Source organism: Amblyraja radiata, chromosome 13 (assembly GCF_010909765.2).
Source record: "Amblyraja radiata isolate CabotCenter1 chromosome 13, sAmbRad1.1.pri, whole genome shotgun sequence".
NCBI classification, from domain to species: Eukaryota; Metazoa; Chordata; class Chondrichthyes; order Rajiformes; family Rajidae; genus Amblyraja; species Amblyraja radiata.
In genome coordinates this window covers 35273542-35294614 of record NC_045968.1, presented here as the reverse complement: position 1 = coordinate 35294614, position 21073 = coordinate 35273542, and the positions used below count along the sequence as shown (strand labels likewise).

The 21073-nt window shown below is 44.5% G+C and overlaps 1 protein-coding gene across 1 annotated transcript in view; it reads right to left on the bottom strand.

Moving 5' to 3' along the window:
- Nucleotides 1-2654: 2654 nt before the first annotated feature.
- The window catches only part of LOC116979482, a 114210-nt gene continuing 95791 nt past the window's right edge, over nucleotides 2655-21073 (bottom strand). Inside the window, 12 exon segments of the mRNA XM_033030996.1 lie at nucleotides 2655-2887; nucleotides 4979-5148; nucleotides 8063-8262; nucleotides 8680-8810; nucleotides 10612-10782; nucleotides 11337-11535; nucleotides 13127-13256; nucleotides 14326-14552; nucleotides 16240-16384; nucleotides 18174-18379; nucleotides 19775-20043; nucleotides 20653-20780. Coding sequence (XP_032886887.1) covers nucleotides 5011-5148; nucleotides 8063-8262; nucleotides 8680-8810; nucleotides 10612-10782; nucleotides 11337-11535; nucleotides 13127-13256; nucleotides 14326-14552; nucleotides 16240-16384; nucleotides 18174-18379; nucleotides 19775-20043; nucleotides 20653-20780 — 1944 coding nt within the window. The 3' untranslated portion in view covers nucleotides 2655-2887; nucleotides 4979-5010.

Here is a 21073-nt window from a genome sequence, read left to right as displayed (position 1 = left end):
ACCCAAAGTAGCCGAGCAGAAAGAGGCAAACTTGGCGGCAAAATCCATTGTGCAGTGGAGGTGGAGGGGGCGGATCCCAGTACCTCTTCACCCTCTTAATCAAATCCGTCTTTCAAGAGGGAGGGCGGGTGTAGCTGATGAGGAAATGAAGAAGATGTGTCCCGGAGAGATCACCCCCCCCTGTCGGGTGAACCAGAGACTGAGGCATTGTTGATGCCCTCGGCTGGGCTTTGTGACATGGGCACCTCGCAGCCATCATTGTACCCCAAACACGGGCCATTGTGACATCGAGGCACCCGGGACAATTCAGCAACCGGGGCACCGAGTCATGCTGGTATCCGTCCTACGCATAGAGTCGCACAAATTGGAAAGAGGCCCTTCAGCTCAACTTGCCCGTGCCGATCATACAGCACGGAAACAGGCCCTTCAGCCCGACTCGTCCATGCCGACCAAGATGCTCTTTCTAAACTTGTCCCATTTGCAGAGTCATAGAGCCGTAGAACACGGAGAAAGGCCCTTCTGATCAAATTCTGTGCCGACCATACAGCACGGAAACAAGCCTCAGCTCAACTTGTCCACGCTGACCTAGATGCCAATCTAAGCTTGTCCCATTTGTGGACATACAGCATGGAAATAGGCCTTTCAGCCTACTTGTTTGTGCCAACCAAGATGCCCATCTAAACATGGTCCATTAGCAGTCATAGAGTCATATAGCATGGGAACAGGCCTTCAGCTGAACTTGTCCTTGCCGACCAAGATGCCCCATCTAAGCTTGTCCCATTTGTGGAGTCATACGGAAACAGGCCCTTCAGCCATTTTGTTCATGCCGATCGTGACGTCCCATCTACACTAGTCCCGATTTTAACTGTCGTGGTCATAGTATCATACTGATGGAATCAGGCCCTTCGCCCCAACTCGTCCCTTCTGACTAAGGTGTCCCATCTATGTCCTTTCAAGGTTTCAATGTCAGTTTATTGTCACATGTACCAATTAAGGTACAGTGAAATTTGAGTTACCATACAGCCATACTAAGTGAAAAAGCAACAAGACACACAACCACATAAAAGTTAACATAAACATCCATCACAGTGGATTCCACATTCCTCACTGTGATGGAAGGCAATAAAATTCAAACTTCTTCCTCGTTCTCCTGCGGTCGGGGCAGTCAAACCATCCTCAGTCGGGACGATCAAAGCCCCCGCAGCCAACGATTGAAGCCCCCCTCGCGGTGATCGAAACTTCCGCGTCGGGGCGGTTCAAACGCTCTCAGCGGCATGGAGATCCCGAGTCGGCCTCTTCTTACCAGAGACCGTGGGTTTCACAATGTCAATGTCCACAGGCCCCGTGTGTTGGAGCTTCGATCCCTGGCAAAGGGATCGCAAGCTACGCGATGTTAAAGTCCCGCAGACTACCGTAGCTTGGAGCACCGGATCGGTCTCCAGCAAAGGCTGCCAACGCCACGATGTTAGGCCACAGTGCGGCCGGAGATACGATAGGGAATAAAATCGCATCTCCGTCGAGGTAAGAGATTGAAATAAAGTTTTCCCCAACCCCCCACATAAAACAAACCAAGGAACACTAAAACATACTTTTTAACACATACTAAAATTAACAAAAAGAAGAAAGTCAAGACAGACTGTTGGCGAGGCAGCCACTGCTGGTGGCGCCACCCGCCATCGAAGATTGGTTCGCGGGAACTGCTCCACCTATTCTTTTTCTCCAGAGTTGCTGCCTGACCTGTTGAGTTTCTCCAGCACTTTGTGTCTATCTTTCATATAAACCAGCATCGGCAGTTCTTTGTTTCTACATTTTTGGCTTGCCCCATCTAAGCTAGTCCCTCATAGAGTCATAGAGCACGATAACAGGCCCTACAGCCCAACCTGTCTATGCCGACCAAGATGTCCCATCTATGTTAGTCCCATTTGCTCATATTTGGTCCATAATCCTCTAAACCTATCCTATCCATGTCCCGGTCCAAATCTTTTAAATGTTATTGTACTTGCCTCAACTACCTCCTCTGGCAGCTTGTTCCATATTATCCACCACCCTTTGAGTGAAAAAGTTGCCCCTCAAGTTTCTATTAAATCTTTCCTCTCGCACCATTAAGGTATGAATTCTGGTTCTTAGTCATAAGTCATAGGAGCAGTATTAGGCCATTTGCCCAATCAAGTCTACTCCGCCATTCAATCATGGCTGATCTATCTTTCCCTCTCAACCCCATTCTCCTGCCTTCTCCCCAAAACCTTTGACACCTTCTCCCCATAACCTTTGACTAATCAACAATCTGTCAATCACTGCTTTAAAAATACACCTACCCTGGATAAAAGACTGTGCATTCATCCTATCTATTCCCCTTATGATTTTATACACATCCATGAGAGCACTCTTCGGCCTCCTGAACTCCAAGTAATAAAGTCCTAGGCTGCTCTGGCAACATCCTCGTAAATCTTCTCTGCAGTCTTTCCAGTCTTTCCAACTTAATGACACATTATTGAAAGAACCAGTTAGTCTGGGCACGATTAAATTAAATTAAAATAAAGTTTCACAAAGGATGAACATTAAAGAAATATTGAAAAACGTTTATTTTATAAAATAATTTTCAATGAAATGAAAATCGTATGTCAGTGTTTTTGCATAAAGTGTTGTCTTTGCTTTGTATTCAAAATAATTGACCAATTTGGATTCATAAGCAATTGTTGTAAAAGATTACAAACAATTTGTAGATTAATATTTAAACATGCAGATATCTCAACAAATGTAGGAATGGCAAATAGGTTCTTTTTATTAAAAATTTCAGATTATTTTATCACTACCATTGACAATCATAAAAAATACAATAGCTTGCTGAAATCTTGTAAACTCCTCTCATCCAGTAGATCTGTATTTCCTGATGGAGGAAAGAAATGATAAATTCCCATTCAGTTACATATGTGACAAATAAACTTTTTCACCCAGAGAGTTGTGAATTTATGGAATTCCCTGCCACAGAGGGCAGTGGATGCCAAATCACTGGATGGATTTAAGATAGAGCTCTAGGGGCTAGTGGAGTCAAGGGATATGGGGAGAAGGCAGGCACGGGTTATTGATACAGGACGATCAGCCATGATCACAATGAATGGCGGTGCTGGCTTGAAGGGCCGAATGGCCTCCTCCTGCACCTATTTTCTATGTTTCTATGTGCCATGGCCAGGGTGCCCGTCTGGAAGGATCGAAGGCTCGTCAGTTGGTGGGACTGGGAACCCGCTTGAATGTTTGGTGGATGGTGTAACCAGGAAGGGGCTGGAGGCGTCAGACGCGAGCAGCAAGGGCCGGTAGGAGAGTGAACTGGGGTAATGCATCCAGCGCCTTCATGGTCAGCTGCCGGCGGCAACCCCCGGGGACACAAAGATGGCTGACTGGGTGAGAAGAGAGGGACGTTGGTTCGCGGGAACTGCTCCAGTACATCGAACAGGACTTGGACTTGGGACTTTGCATAATGGCACCCAAAATGGCGGTAAAATATGCAAAAAGAATTTCACCCTTTAGTTACATATGTGACAAATAAAGCACCCATTGCAATGAACTCAGTACTGAATTAATAATGGACAGTGAATGAATGGAACATAAGGTCCAGTTAAGGTTAGTAGATGTGGTAAACCTGTCTGTTTTTAGCTAAATTTTGCTGGGAACTACTTCTCTTTCACCCCCACTCTTTCTCCAAATCATGGCTGTAGACATGCCCGTCTCGAAGTGGGTCATGAAATAGCCTCCTGTCCTATTCAGCCACCCCTCCCTCAACATTTCAGGGCATGAATGTGGTGCAGGTGGCAGAGTTGATGCCTCAGAGCGCCAGAGACCCGGGTTCGATCTTGACTTCGGGTGCTGACTGTGTGGAGTTTGCACATTCTCCCTGTGACCGCGTGGGTTTCCCTCAGGTGCTCCAGTTCCCTCCCACACCCCACAGATGTGCGGGTTTGTAGGTTAATTGGAGATGCAGAATGCTGGAGTATTTTCAAGGGTCAGGCAGCATCTCTGGAGAAAATGGAGAGGTGATGTTTGGTGTCGTGACCCTTCTGGACTCTTTTCAGACCTGTTGGGTTACTCCAGCATTTTGTGTCTATCTTTGGTATAAACCTGTATCTGCCGTTGCTGTTTATTGCATTATAGGTTGATTGGAAGGGGTACAGAAAAAATTTACGTGGATGTTGCCAGGACTTGAGGGTCTGAGCTGCAGGAGGAGGTTGAGCAGGTTGGGACTCAATTCATTGAAGCGCTGGAGGATGATCTTATACAGGTGTATAAAATCATGAGAGAAATAGATCAGGTAGACGTACAGAGTCTCTAGGGGAATCAAGAACCAGAGGACATAGTTTTAAGGTGAAGGGCAAAAGATTTAAGAGGAATCTGAGGGATATGGAACAAGCTGCCAAAGAAGGTAGTTGAGGCAAGGACGCAACATTTAAGGAACAATTAGATAAGTACATGGGTAAGACAGGTTTGGAGGGATGTAGGCCAAACGCAGGCAGGTGAGACTAGTGTAGATGGGGCATGTTGGTTAGTGTGGACAAGTTGGACCAAAGGGCCTATTTCCAACCGTATGACTCCATGGTCTCTGTAGATATCCCAGAGTGTGGGGATTGTTTAACAGGACATTCAATGTCACTTTGTTTATGGATTAAAATGTTCAAAGCAGCTGCTGAGCTTCTAAAACAGGTTTGTTGTTTTGGAAGCACAAGGATTTTATCACCACAGTAAACCCTTGTTAAAATGGACAAGGGGGGGGGGGGGGGGGGGGGGGGGGGGGCGGGGGAGATGGTGTCCATTGTTGCGGATTGTCTTCTATAACCGTGTAAGATTTTATCATTGTATAAGTAGAAGAAACAGACAAATGCTGGATAGCTGGGCATTTCTTCCATGGATCATAGGCTTAAAGGTGAACCTACGGAGGTTTATATAAAATCAGTCTTTTCCTAGGGTAGAGAAGTCTAGATCACGTTACCTTGCTTTAAATGAACAACATACGTCCTTTCATCAGAAGCATCCTCTGGCATGATTAGCGATGGTACAAGTGGTGCCAGGAGCACAACGCATTCCCGTGCAGTTCACTGTTCCAGTATTGACACACTCACAAGTTTCGGAACAATCTTCAGTGATAAACTTTTCCCCGACCTATTCACAAGAAAAACACAAAGAATGACATTTGCCTCGTGGTTACAATTACCACATGTAAAATTATTTAGTCCAGATCTTTTTGTAACTTTTCTAAATCTGCTAATGCTGAATTCAATTCAGACACAAAATGCTAGAGTAGCTCAGCGTGACAGGCAGCATCTCTGGAGAAAAGGAATAGGTGATGTTTCGGGTCGGAACCCTTCTTCAGACTGTATTCAATTGAATTCTGACTGGACTGAATTCAATTTGTTTTGATTGATAACAAGCCACAGCATGAAAGCATGCCCTTTAGCCCACCGAGTCCACGCCAACCATCGATCACCCGTTCACACTAGTTTTATGTTTTCCACTTTCACATCCACTCCCTACATACTCGGGGCAATTTATAGAGGGCCCTACAAACCTGCACGTCTTTGGGACGTGTGTGGAAACTGGAGCACCCAAAACAAAAACATGCAGTCACAACAAGAACACATGCAAACACCACACAGACAGTGAGCACCCGAGGACAGGATCGAACCTGGGTCTCTGGCAATGTGAGGCAGCAGCTCTACTTTGTCTTTTGATAGAAGGGCTGGTGGGAGAAAAAGCTGCTGATTGATGGTGGTTGTATGGATCAGAATATTCATTCTTCTTCCCAGAGAAAATTCATGTCTTATTTTTCCAGAATATGAGCCAAATCATATCCCACTCCATTGTCCAGTTGTTGCCTGATGTTAGGAAGTGCCCAAGAACACAAGCCGTGTGGCGGGAATAGCCCGGAAGGCCCGGCTCGCCAATCTAGAATGGAAGGAGCCAGACGGATGGCTGGTAGGCAGATCAACTGCAGAAGGGAGTGCAGTACCTCGATGGGCGAGTGAACAACTGGAGGCCCTGTAACAGACTGGGGTTCGGCTGGACTGGGCGCCGCACCACGAGGCCTAGCCCGTGGACCGGACGTGGCCTGTAGCAGCGGAGCTGCGGTGGAGACATCAGGCTGACCTTGCAAAGCCACCAGGGCAACAGGCCTTCATGGTCTGGTCAAGAACCCTGTACTTACAACCACTGGGCCCTGTGAAATGGTGCCAAAACTGACAACTCTGTATACTGTCTCAGCGTACTAATGCTCTACACTTGTACTGTATCTGATACACTTATCTAAGATGCATCTAAGTGCTTATGTATAGTGATATTTGTACTGAACTGTATACAAAAAATGAATTTCACTGTACTTCGGTACATGTTATAAGTAAAGTACCATTGAACCATTGAGAACCAAGTGGAAGTGTAACTGACACGAATACCTAATTGACTCCAAATTTGATGAACATGCCATCTTCTTAAAAGCTGCTATCAATACAACATAGAGTGGTGTGTTTTTAAATAACCAATAAATCTCCCACTAGTTTTCTTGTTCTGAAAATCTTTGATTCAATTGTACATTCAGATTGAGGCAGTGCTAAAGTTGGCAGGCACGAAAGCAAAGCTTTAGTTTATGAAAGTGAAATGAAAAAAGTGCTGTTATTTCTCCCAAAGGCTCTGGAAAACCAGACAAATACTGCACACTTGTTTTGGGCAGTTTCTGTTTCCAATTTATCTAACTGTCTGGACAACTGTGAAATGTGCTTCAATTTTACTGATAAAATCATGTTGTATTGGCTGCAGATATAAGGCAGTTATTCTCTGCTGTGTGCTTGTTTTGGTCATCCTCCTGTAGGAAATATACCATTAAGCTGGAGAGAGTGGAGAGCAGATTGCCAGAACTCGACGGCCTGAGCTCGAGGGCAGCACAGTGGCGTGGCAGTAGAGGTGCTGCCTTACAGCGCCAGTGACCCGGGTTCGATCCGGTCTGTACGGAGTTTGCACATTCACCCTGTGACCATGTGGGGTTTTCCGGGTGCTCTGATTTCCTCCCACACTCCAAAGGCGTGCAGGTTTTTGGGTCAATTGGCTTCGGTAAAAATAGTAAATTATCCCTAGTGTGCAGGATAGTGCTAGTGTATGGGCAGTGTGGATCGATGGGTCGATGCGCCTGTTTCTGCATCGTATCTCTAAAGTCTAAAGTAAAGTCCATAAGGAGAAGTTGGGCAGGCCAGGGCTTATTCCTTGAAGTGCAGGAGGCTGAGGGGCGAACTTATAGAAGTGTATAGAATCATGAGGGGAATAGATAGGTTGAATGCACGGAGTCCTTTTCCCATGCAAGGGGAATCAAGAACCAGAGGCCATAGGTTTATGGTGAATGGGGGTGATTTTCACAATGGGATTAGTGTAGATGAGGCATTGTGGTCGGCATGAATGAGATGGGCCAAAGGATCTGTTTCCATGCTGTATCACTCGATGACCATGACTCTATGTGCATAATGGATCTTTAAATTTTTAGACTTAAAACTGATTTCTGAAAGCTTTCTCAACTCCTTGGAACAGTTGAATGTGATAACATATTTGAGCTTCACACTCACACACACATACAGAAAATGGTGTGATACAATAATCAAAAGAATAACAAATCAACTAATTTAAATAATAGTATGGCACAGTGGCGTAGTGGGTAGAGCTGCTGCCTCACAGCACCAGAGATCCGAGGTCCCTCCTGACCTTTGCGTGCTGTCTGTGTGGAGTTAGCACGTTCTCACTGTGACTGCGTGGGTTTCCTCTGGGTGCTCTGGCTTCCTCCCACACCCTAAAGACGTGCAGGTTTGTAGGTTAATTTGCCTCTGTAAATCGCCCCTAATTTGTAGGGAGTGTATGCAAAAATGGGATAACATAGAACTACTGTGAACGGGTGATCGATGGTCGGCGTGGACTAAGTGGGCCGAAGGGCCTGTTTCCATGCTGTATTTTTCAATTAATTGCGAGCTTCTCAGTAACGTAAACGATTGCAGTAAATGGGATCATACAGTGTACACCAACAAATACTAAATAATACATTTACCTCATAATACTTGGTTCGATAAGTGCATCCACATGATTTGTAGGGGACACAGTGGAAATCACTGAGTACAAAGCCTGGCAGACAGTCACAGCCCTCTACGGTGGGTGATTCACACTCTGAGGGGGCACCAAGGTTAGCACAGGAAGCAGGACAGGACGACATCTGCATGTTGTATTGGCTATTGTCTGGACACACCATCTCTGTGGGGGAATAATCATTGCACATTAGTTAAATAAACCAAGAGTCAAGAGTGTTTTATTGTCATATGTCCCAGACAGAAAAATGAAATTCTCATCTGCAGCAACATAACAGAATATGTAAACATAGTGCTCAGTAAACAATATCATTCATGAATAAAAGTTCTATGGGTCCTGTCTGTAAGGAGTATGTACGTTCTCCCCGTGACCTACTTGGGTTTTCTCTGGGATCTCTGGTTTCTTCCCGCACTCCAAAGACGTACAGGTTTGTAGGTAAATTGGCTTCGGTAAAATTGTAATTTGCCCCTAGTGTGTAGGATAGTGTTAGTGTGCGGGGATCGCTGGTCGGTGCGGACTCTGTGGGCCGAAGGGCCTGTATCCAAACTAAACTAAAAACAAGAATAGCAATGCAGTCCATACCACAGCGACTGTCTTTCCTCCATTCTCCCAGAGCGACTCCTTGTTCTTGGCAGTGCAAGGCATATTGTTCCAGGTTAAAACAGAGCACCTCAGTGAAATTCCGTACTGAACATAAACTGAAGATGCAGTTCCTACAATGAAAAACAGTGGTTTAGTTTGTTGCTGCCACGTGGACTGAAATACAGTGAAAAGCTTTTTTTGGTTATTGCGAGGGGTTTACGGCATAGGTTTAAGGTGAGAGGAGAAAGATTTAATTGGAACCTGAGGGGTAATGTTTTCACACAGTGGGTGGTAGATGTATGGAATGAGCTGCCGTTGAAGGTAGTTGAGGCAGGTACTATCACAACTATTAGGAAGCATTTAGATAGGTACATCTATAGGATAGGTTTACAGGGATTTGTCCAAATGCGGGCAAGTGGAACTAGTGTAGATGGGACATGTTGGTCAGCATGGACAAGTTGGGCCGAAAGCCTGTTTATACGCTGTATGACTCGATGAGTCTATCTACTACTCTATGTGTAGGGAACGAGCTGCTGGAGGAAGTAGCTGAGGCAGTTACTATCACAATGTTTAAGAAACATTTGGACAGGTGAATGGATAGGAAAGGTTTAGAGAGAAATAGGCCAAACACAGGCAGCTGGGATGAGTGTCTATGGGACGTGTTGCTCGATGTGGGCTGGTTCGGCCAATGAGCCTGTTTAACACAGCATGACTATGACTAAGTGAAGCAACTAATGTGGTGAGCTTATTATCAGACTGATAAATTATGTAATGACAACAATTTGCATTTTTAAAGCCCATTTAACATTTAAAATTATCCCTAACATTTTCACTTGAGCAAATACAAATCAAAATCTGGCTGAATCTACAAAAGGTGATTGAAAGTTTGGTTCTCCAGGTAGGGTTTGAGGAATATCTAAAAAGGCAGACACAAGTAACTGCAGATGCAGGTTTACAAAATAAGACACAAAGTGCTGGAGCAACTTAGCGGGTCGGGCAACACGCTGGAGAACATGGATAGGTGACGATCCGGTCGAAACCCTTCTTTAGTCTTTTTTGTAAACCAATATCTGCAGTTCCTTGTATCTCAGTGAAAGATGGATACAGGTGAGGCGGAGAGGTTGATAGGCAGACTAGTGGACAGAGGTCAGAGATGAAAAGACAAAAAGTGTGAGATGAGGAGATAGGGATAGAAGAGGCGTGAATGTAGGGATTGGACAGGCTAGATGCAGGAAAAATATTCTCCATGTTGGGGGAGTCCAGAACCAGGGGTCACGGTTTAAGAATAAGGGGTAGGCCATTTAGGACTGAGATGTGAAAATACTTTTTTCACCCAGAGTTGTAAATCTGTGGACTTCTCTGCCAATTCACTGGATGTTTTCAAGAGAGAGATAGATTTAGCTCTTTGGGCTAAAGGAATCAAGGGAAATGGGGAAAAAGTAGGAAATGGGTACTGATTTTGGATGATCAGCCAAGATCATATTGGATGGCGGTGCTGGCTCGAAGGGCCGAATGGCCTGCTCCTGCACCTATTTTCAAAGTTTCTGTGTTTCTATGTAGTGTTACAGCTACAGAGAAAATGTAGATAAAAAGAAAGTGCAAGGTCACGATCAAGTAGATTGTGAGATCAGAAATTCATCCCCAGCAGATGTGAGGTCTGTTCCAGAATCTGATAACAGTGGGGAAGAACCTGCTATCAAGCTCTTGTGTCTTCTGCCTGAAGGGAAAGGAGAGAAGAGCGAATGACCAGGGTATGAGTGGTCCTTGATTAGACTGGAAACCAATGTAGATAATGGAGCATGGTGGGTGAATGTGGTTTGCAATGAAGGGTGCAAAGTGCTGGAGTAACTCAGTGGCAGCATCTCTGGAGAACATGGATAGAAGGACCAAAGAATGATTACATGCTCTGTACACAATATCAATTATTCTCACAGTCGGTACTGTTCTGGAGAGATGATTCTGTGGCAGTTGCTGAATGGTCCATCAGTGTCAGAAATTATTCCACAATAACTATTGCTGTCTATGAGCCTCAGTTCCCTTTCGCTACAATGCAAGTCAAATCCAACGCCTGTTTCCACATTTTCATCGCTGGTGGGATGTTTCCTGCATTCAAATAATGAAAAATAAGTCACAAACAATAAAACTCCAATGCTCTGGACTGGATTCAAGTTTGTACTATTAGTTTGCTTTTTGTTTTATGCAGCGGGGAAACGTATCCTTCGGCCCCAGGCATGCGGGTTCGTAGGTTAATTGTCCCTCTAAAAATTGCCTCTTAGTGTGTAGGGAGTGGATGCGAAAGTGGGAGGTCATGGCACTAGTGTGAACAAGTGATCGATGGCTGGCATGGACCCAGTGGGCAGAGGGGCCGGTTTCCATGCTGGAACATAGTACTACTGTGAATGGGTGATCGATGGTCTGCATGGAATTAATGGGCTGAAGAACTTGTTTCCCTGTGGTATCTCTAAATTAAACTAAACATAGAACTTGTGTGAATGGATGATCAATGGTTGGCATGGACTCAATGGGCTGAGGGCCTGTTTCCACACTACATCTCTAAATACATTACCTTATAATGTATTGTGTAAGTTTTTAGAACTTTATGGGCTGTTCCCAACCTTTTATCCCATTCTACACTCAACCCACATAGTAGCGCTCACCATGAGGACCTCTGTCCATCTGCCGCTGCTGGTCTTCCAGATCCAGGTCTACTTTTGACAACTCCTGAACTTTTACCAGAAGAATTTGCATCCGTATTTCTTGTTCCATCTGACTGCATGAGATTATTTGTAATCGTTCCATCAAAATTACTGCACAATCCTCGAACCCATTTAATGTAGTTATTGGGCAGAGTGATATCTATGGAAAATGAAAATAAATATTTGTAAATTCAATGTAATAGTAAAAATGAAAGGCAGTTAGAGAAGGCCGGCACAGTGGCGCAGCAGTAGATCTGCTGCCTCTCAGCGCCAGAGAGCCGGATTCAATCCTAATCACAGGTGCAGTCTGCGTGGAGTTTGCACATTTTCTTGTGACCGCATGGATTTCTTCCAATGAACCAGTTTTCTCCCACATTCCAAAGACGTGTGATCTTGGCATCATGTTCAGCAGGGATTGTCCCCATCTACCTGCGTTTGACCCATATCCTAAACCTTTCCTATCCATGTACCTGTCCAAATGTCTTTTAAATACTTTTGTAGTACTTGCCTCAACTATCTCCTCTGGCAGCTCCTTCCACATACCCAACACCCTCTGTGTGAAAAGGTTGTCCCTCAGGTTCCTATTAAATCTTTCTTTTCTCACCTTCAACCCATGTCCTCTGGTCCTTGATTACCCTACTCTGGGTAAAAGGCTGTGCATTCACCCTATTTATTCCTTTCATGATTTTATGCATCTCTATACGATCTTCCCTCCAAGGAATTAAATCATAGCTTTCCCAACCTCTCCCTATCGCTCAGGTCCTCAAGTATCTATTCCCCTCATGATTTTATACACCTTTAGTTTAGTTTAGAGATACAACACAGAACAGGTCCTTCGACCCACCGAGTCTGCGCCAGCCAGCAATCCCCGTACACGTGCACACTAGAACAATTTACAAAATTTACCAAAGCCAAATAACCTCCAAACCTGTATGTCTTTAGTGTGGGAGGAACCCGGAACACCCGGAGAAAACGTACAAACTCCGTACAAACAGCACCTGTAGCCAGGATTGAACCCAGGTCTCTGGCGCTGTAAGGCAGCAACTCTACCGCTGCGCCACTGAGTCATAGTCAAACAACATGGAAACAGGCCCTTCAGCCCAACTTGTCTATGCCTCATCTGAGCTAGTCCCATTTGTCCACATTTGGCCCACATCCCTCTAAACCTTCGCACCCAGGTCTCTGGCGCTCTAAGGCAGCAACTCTACCGCTGCGCCACTGTGCCACCCTCTCTAAGATTCTGCTTACTTGTTTGTGAATGTTCAGAACTAATTAACTGCGGCGAAGACCGCGGATGCCAACAGGACTAACAAGCTCATCGTGAAGGCTGCCTCCATCCTGGGGACGGAGTTGGATTAATGGGAGGTGGTGTTGGAGGGGAGGATGCTCCTCAAACTGCGCAGGATCTTGGACAATACATCTCACCCCCTCCATGACACTGGTCAACCTGAGGAGTGCCCTCAGTAACAGACTGGTTCCACCAGGATGCAGTACAGAACGCCACAGGAGATCCTTTTTCCCTGCGGCTATCAAACAGTACCACTCCTCCCCCTTCGGTCGTGGGGTAGATTGACTCCCCTCCCTTTGCACATCCCCAATCCTTTCTACTCGTCACTTTAATTTCATGTTTTATGACTGTTGGCAGACCAATTTCCCTCCTGGGATAAATAAAGTTGTATCGTATCGTATTGTAATTTACAGCTTTTGCATTGTTGAATTTGCACCGCACTCATCTGAAAATAACATGGTACCTGCGTGAGCTTTCTTATCAAAACTGACAGCGAGCCCAAAGTCTGTCTCCAGGTGAAGCCTGTAGGATCGTTGGTAAATCTGCAGACCATCGTCAAGCTGAATCGGAGGCTTCACCATTTCACCATCCACCTACAAGAAATCCATTTGATCCTCAGATGAAAATGTAGCAAGTCTTAAAGATTCAATTCATGTAGAGTCAGAGTCATAGTCATACATGACAAAAACAGGCCCTTCGGCCCAACTTGCCCATGCCGACCGTGATGCCCAATCTACACTACTCCCACCAGCCCACGTTTGGTCTATATCTCTCTAAATCTTTCCTATCCATGTACCTGTCCAAATGTCTTTTAAATGTTGTTATAGGACCTGCCACAACTACCTCCTCTAGCAGCTCGTTTCATTTACTCACCCCCCGATGTGTGAAAAAGTTATCTCTCAGGTTCCTATTAAATCATTCCCCTTTCACCTTAAACTTATGCCCCCTGTTTCTTGATTCCCCTATTCAGGGTAAAAGACTCTTTCACTTTAAATATGTTCTATTTAAAACATACCAAACTGGGTATGATGTAAAATTAACTGGCACGGTGGCACAGCGGGTAGAGCTGTAGCCTTACAGTGCCAGAGACCCGGGTTCGATCTTGACTTTGGGCACTGTTTGCGTGGAGTTTGCCCATTCTCCCTGTAACCATGTGTCTTTCTCTGGGTACCTGTACCGAGTTTGTATATTCTCCCTGTGACCATGCGGTTTTCTCAGGGTGCACCGGTTTCCCCCCACACTCCAAAGACGTGCAGGTTTAAAGGTTAATTGACTTTGATAAAATTGTAAATTATTCCTAGTGTGTTAGTGCATGGGGTGATCGCCGGTTGGCGTGGACTCGGCGGGCCGAAGGGCCTGTTTCCGCGCCGTATCTCTAAAGTATAATAATTTAAAGAACAGACTATTCAACCCAAACCTTGCCCCGCCTTCTTCTTCCCTCACCACCTACTTTCTCACTTTCTCAGTTCCAATGAAAGTTGCTCAATCAGAAACCTTGCCTGTTTCTCTGTCCTCACACTGCTAACTGTTACCAGTTTTTACTGTTTCCATAAATCAGTTAAACCTGGCATCACGTTCGGCACAGACATTGTAGGCCGAAGGGCCCGTTCCTGTGCAGTAGTGTTCTGTGTTTTATATTCTATATGGCACATTGCAACTTACCACAAGTCTTCGCTTTTCTTGCAACTGAACAGTGTGGCCGTAGACTTCAATAATGATTTGCTTCTCATTCCGAGGTGCATTTTTGCCAAGAATCCTGAACTCCTGCAGCCTGTCAGGAATGCCAGTTGTTTCTGCCAGAGTGTATTCATTCTCGCCAGCAAAGTGATGGAACCAACCATCAAAAGCCAAATAGTACGGACTTCCCCCAACAGTGCACTTGCTGAACCCTAAGACAAACAAGTACATTTAAACTCTTACAATGGCTTTATTCCTGACCGACACAAATATACTGTATCTACTTGTGATGGAAGATGTCACCAAACTAAAGCTTCAAGCATACCTTGAATTCTCAACGCAGCCCATTAAGCTCTGAAATTCTGAAGTAATGATAGGGAGACACAAGGAACTGCAGATGCAGGAATCTTGAGCAAAACATAAAGTGTTGGAGGAACTCAGCGGGTCAGGCCACATCTAAGGAGTGAAATGGACAGGCAACATTTTGTGTCAGGACTCTGAAGGGTGTGTGTCTGAAGAAGGGTCCCAACCCGAAAAGTTGTCTGTCCATTCCACACACAGACGCTGCCTGACCCATTGAGTTCCTCCAGCACTTGGTGTTTTAGTAATAGGGTCCTTAATGAGTGCTACCTTGACCAGTTTGTATATGATGGCTTCTATGGATACTGTGAGTAAAATATTGTCATCACATAGAGAGAGAAGAAAATGTTGGGAGCAGATGACACTGATGTGAAGACATTGCAATGGTCTGTAATGCAAAGAAACATCATAGGTGGGTAGTATATGACTCAATTGTTATCCAACCCACAGTTAAATAGGTTTAGTTTATCATCATCACAAGTATCGAGGTACAGTGGTTTTGTATGCTATTCAAAGAGATCAGATAATATTATACATAAATATAATCAAAAGTACACAAAGTAACTGCGGGTCAAGCAGCATTGCTGCAGAACATGGAAAGGTGATGTTTGGGTTGAGGCTGAAGTATGAAGAAGGCTCTCCAGGCCAAGGTCCATTCTTCAGTCTGAAGAAGGATTTTGAACTGACACGTCATCTATCCATGTTCTCCAGAGCTGACTAATTCCAGCACTTGGTGTCCTTTTGTGTATTAACCAGCATCTGCAGGTTTTTTTTTCTACATAAATACAATCAAGTAAAACTCAAGTATAGTAAGTAGAGCAAATGTCAAGTTACAAAATGGAGAATATAGTTCTCAGCATTGTAGTGCATCAGTTCCATAGACAAAGTCCAATGACTGCAATGGGGTAGAGGTGAATACCCTAGCTTATGGAAGGACTTAAAGCAAAGTACCAGAGGCTGACTGCTCAATCATATAAGTAACAGTATATTGTAGTAGCGGATAGATGTTGTATACTCCGATATGTAGGCCAATTGCCGCTGCTGTCGTGCGGACCAGGGGTCGGAAACCTTTGCCAGGGCGAAAGTGAGCGGCTCCTGGTCCGCACGACAGCAGCGGCAATTGGCCTACATATCGGAGTATACAACATCTATCCGCTACAATATCATATAAAAATTGTATATCGTATAACTCAGTGGGTCAGGCAGCATCTCCCTGCACTTTGTGTCTATCTTTGATATAAATCAGCATCCACAGTTCTTTGCTTCAACATAAAAGAAAGTGTTAGTGTTTTTAAAAAAAGGAGGTAAGGAAAAGCTCCCACACCATAAGGATGGGTGTAGAATAATGTGGACATCCCATAGCTGGTGAAACTGCGTAACAGAAAGGGGAGGTGTAGAAATGCTTCACTGGATTTACTCACTAATATTTTCATCTTTTGGTTATTTTGGGAAAAGATTTTGCAAGCTGGCGTTATTAAAACAATGAATTAAATATGAATACAAATCAGAAAATGCAGTGGATAAGCCATTGTTAGATACCGGTGGGATTGCAGGTGTATTGTCCATTCCTCCTCAAACTGCAGACCTCGTTCAATCCACAGCCAGAGTCCATGCAGGTTACTTCACCACCTTTCTTGCAGACACACATTTGGGTGCAGTGTTCTGTCAGCCACTTCTCCCCGACCTGCAGAAGATGTGTACAAATGTTAGTCAAGGTGCTACATGAGGGACCTTAATCTGCAGCAATGTCTCTCCATGAATCGTTGCAACACCTTTAATATTTTCAAGCACCTTGCCAAAGCTCAGGATGTTTCAAAATACTTTATAGTCAACGATGTACTTCATGAGTCGTACATCATTATCAGAACTACGATGCACAAATTGATTCCAATACATCGCTACTGATGAACTGGAATCAATTTGAATTCATATATTGATAATACAAACTGTATTATTTGTACAATTTAAAATACATTGTTGTATTTTAAATTACAATGTGATTACCATTGTATAATTGTGTAATATATTATATATAATTGTAATATAATTATTTCTATTATATATTGTATAATTATGCAATATATAATATATAATATAATAACTATTGTATTGGAATCAATTTGTGCACAGCAAGCTTCCACAATTAGTAAAGGGCCTGTCCCACTTTCACGACCTAATTCATGACCTTTTTTACTCGTGGACGTTTATCATCATGCTAGAAAAAACGCTCCGAACTCCTTGATGCCACGAGTACCTACGACTAGCATCACAACCTCCTACGACCTACATACGACCTCCTACGACCTCGTGACAACTCGCTGCGAGTATGAGTCAAGGACAAACTCGGCAGAGGTTGTGAATTAGGTCGTGAAAGTGGGACAGACTTTTAATGAGGTGATCTCCAGACTCTCTATTATAAATGTTAATTGAGAGATAAATAATAGCTAAGTCACTGGCGATAGCTACTCTGCTCCGAGAATCTTTTGTGCCCATTTGAGAGTCTATATGTTGCCATAATTTGTCACCTCTTCCACAACCAAGCAACTTTGTTCATGCATTTCCTTCAGCCCTGCACTGAATTGCTAGGCAGTTTACGTTTAGTTTAGTTTAGTTTAGATATACAGCATGCACACACGCCCATCGGCCCACCGAGTCCACACTGACCAATGATCACCCATGCACTAGTTCTATGCTATCCTGGTTTCACATCCTACACACTGGGGGCAATTTACAGAAGCCAATTAACCTACAACCTGCACATCTTTGAAATGTGGGAGGAAACTGTTTGCCGTACATATGAAGATGTAACACACTTGATTCTTGGATCAACAGGCCTGTTTCCATACTGTCTCTCTCTCAAAAACACTATGCCACAGGAGAGCTTTAGGATATTCCAGAGAAACCGCTTAGATTACATGCACGTACCTGCACTATTGCCCGAACTAAAAGTATTTTCATATTCAATACAATATGGCAAAGTCCACACATTTAGAACATAGAGCATAGAACATAAAACAGTACAGCACAGGACCAGGCCTTTTGAGCCACAATGTCTGTGCCCAACATAATGTCAGGTTAAACTAATCGCCTTTGCCTGCATGTGATCCCTATCCCTCTTATGGTTCAACGGTACTTTATTGAATTACATTTATTACAATCTCTGCATATCCATGTGCATACCCAAAAGCTTCACGAATGCCACTATCGTATCAACCTCCACCACCACCACCCTTGGCAACACGTTCCAGGCACGCACCACTCTCTGTGTAAAAAATACTTGCCCTGCACATCTCCTGTAAGCTTTGCCCCTCACCTTAACTATATGCCCTCTAGTCCTTGACATTTCCACTCTAAGAAAAAAGGCTCTGACTTTTAGTCCATCTATGCCTCTCATAATTCTATGCACTGCATCACCATGGGGCAGAAGAGGATTTGTAATCTAGCTTTCATGTGCTTCTTTTGGATATACTTACAGGGTGGTAATGATTGTTTGTGTCTTTGCAGCCGCATTCACTAATTGGAACACAACGCTCATCGCTCTGCACAAAGCCGTCGTCACACGCACATCCTTCCACACACGCAGACGTTTGGCAGTTGGATGCTGCGTGTATACTGTCGCATGTAGCAGGGCAGGCGGGAGCACAGGTCACATAGGTGCTCTTTGGTGGGCAATAGTGAGCTGCGAAGAGAAATATTAAACATTACCATCGTACCAGTGCCCTCCACCGACAGAGTGGGGCCACACGCAACTTAGGGCCACACGCAACTCACAGCACTTCAAATTTTGCTTGGACAGCTTACAGCCCAGCGGTATGAATGTTGATTCCTCAATTTTCAAGTAACCCCTGCAATCCCTCTCCCCCCACCCCTCTCGTCCTACCAGGTCCACTGTTTGCATCCCTGTATCCCTCTCGTTATCACCTTTTCCTCAAACAACAATGGGCCATTATGGGGTCCACCATTCCTTGGCCATCTGTTGCTGGCCCTGATACGCTCTGGCCTTTTCCTTCTGCAATCCCCCACCCCCCCTTACTTTCAGTCTGAAGAGGAGTCCCATCCTTTTTCTAAAGAGATGCTGCTTGACCCGCTGAGTTACCCCAACACTTTGTGTCCATCACCATTTTCCCAGCCTGGTTGGAAGGGTATTACAATGGAACGGCACAGTGGTGCAGCTGGTAGTGCCGCTGCCTCACAGCGTCAGAGATCCCGTTTCAATCCTGAGCTCAGGTGCTGTCTGTGTGTGGAGTTAGTACGTTCTCCCCGTGACCACGTGGGTGTCCTCTGGGTGGTCTAGTTTCCTTCCACATCACAAAGATGTGTGGGTTTGTAGATTAATTGTCCTCTGTAAATTGTGGAGGGATTAGTTGCGAAGGTAGAATAAAATTGAATCAGTGTGTGCGGGTGATGGTTGGTTTGGATTTGGTGGGCCGAAGGGCCTGTGTCTATACTGTATCTTTCAAATCAATTATTGAATCTTTTGTTTTATTCAATGAGCAGGAAGACAGACAATTTTGCGACCTCGAGAATAATGTTATGACAGGTAAAGCAGACAGAGCAAATAAAGCTTGTGCGGACATGTGGGCAGGTTTTTTGAATTGTTGTTGTGCTTGGTTTTTAGGTTAATTTGACTTCTGTAATTTGCTCCCTAGTGTGTAGACAATAGACAATAGGTGCAGGAGTAGGCTATTCGGCCCTTCAAGCCAGCACCGCCATTCACAGTGATCATGGCTGGTCATCCACAATCAGTACCCTGTTCCTGCCTTCTCCCCATATCCCTTGACTCTGCTGTCTTTAAGAGCTCTATCTAACTCTCTCTTGAAAGCATCCAGAGAATTGGCCTCCACTGCGTTCAGAAGCAGAGAATTCCACAGATTCACAACTCTCTGGGTGAAAATGTTTTTCCTCATCTCCATTCTAAATGGCCTACCCCTTATTCTTAGTGTACTAGTGTACAGATGATTGCTGGTCGGCGCGGATTTGGTGGGCCGAAGAGCCTGTTTCCGCACTGTATCTCTAAATTAAACTAAACTAAATTAAAGTAAACTAAACCAAACTTATTAGCATAATCACTCACGACAGAAAGTATTGTTCCTCCATACAAGTTCTGCTCCCTGTTTCTTGCAAGCATCAGCGTAATGTTGAATGTTATCACACAGCGCAGGCAGTAGACCATTGTATTTGCACATATCTTGCACACAGTTCCCGATGAAGAGATCTGGGTTCACCATGGAATGGCAAGACTTGTATTTATTGGACAGCATCTCCTGGCACTGGGCCTCAATCATCACCTTCTCGCTTGGAGAGCAAAGGAAGTCCAATTGTCGTTGGGTTCTAGGCAGGCAGCTAGTGAAGGGAAAGAGCAGTAGTTACATTACTCTTTGTCTTTTCATTTTTTCCTTTAACTACATGGCTTGGTGTAGTATGCTATTAGAATGCATACATAATACATTGTTTTGGTCACCATGTAATAGGAAAGGTGTTGAAAAGGGTGCCGAGAAGATTTACGAAGATGTCGCCAGGATTCGAGCGCCTGAGCTACAGGAAAATGTTGAGCAGGCTAGAACTTTATTCCTTGGAGTGCAAGAGGATGACGGGTGACCTCATAGAGGTGTGTAAAATCATGAGAGGAATAGATCGGGTAAATGCACAGTCTTGTGCCCAGAGTGGGGGAATCAAGAACAAGAGGACATAGGTATAAGATGAGGGGGGGAAAGATTTAATAGGAACCTGAAGGGAAACCTTTTCCACATAGGTGGGTATATGGAACGAGCTGCCAGAGGAGGTAGGCACTATAACAACATTTAAAGGACAAGTCAATAGATAGGAAAGGTTGAGTGGGATTATGGGCCAAACGCGGGCAGGTGGGACTAGTGTAGATGGGGCCTCTTTGTCGGCATGGGCAAGTTGGGCCAAAGGCCCTGTTTTCATGCTCTATTAATATTAAATGCTTACCTCTGAGTGCCAAATTCCCCCGATTTCCAACTGTTTCCAAATTGATCTGCATTTTCTGCAATTATTCCATTGGGCATCCGGAACTCGTCACTTTGCTGGCCATTGTAGTCCCCACACAAGCCACACACCTACATTAACAAGGGAATGAAGTGCCCAAGGTCATTATGAAGAGGTGATGTGATCAAGATTAAACTGTAAGAAATATCACCTAACAGGGCAGGAATAACCTGCTATTGGCCATAAGTCAGCTTTTCAATTTGATGTGTTGAGAAGTGGACTACTTCCTGATGTGGGGAGGTTGTCTACTGAGTCTCATTGCCTCTAATATGTGTTCCCACAACTGGGTTTCATGATCTCTACAGACCTTCAAAATGAATGACATTATTGAGGCCATAATAAGATGAGATGCAGGGATAAAAGA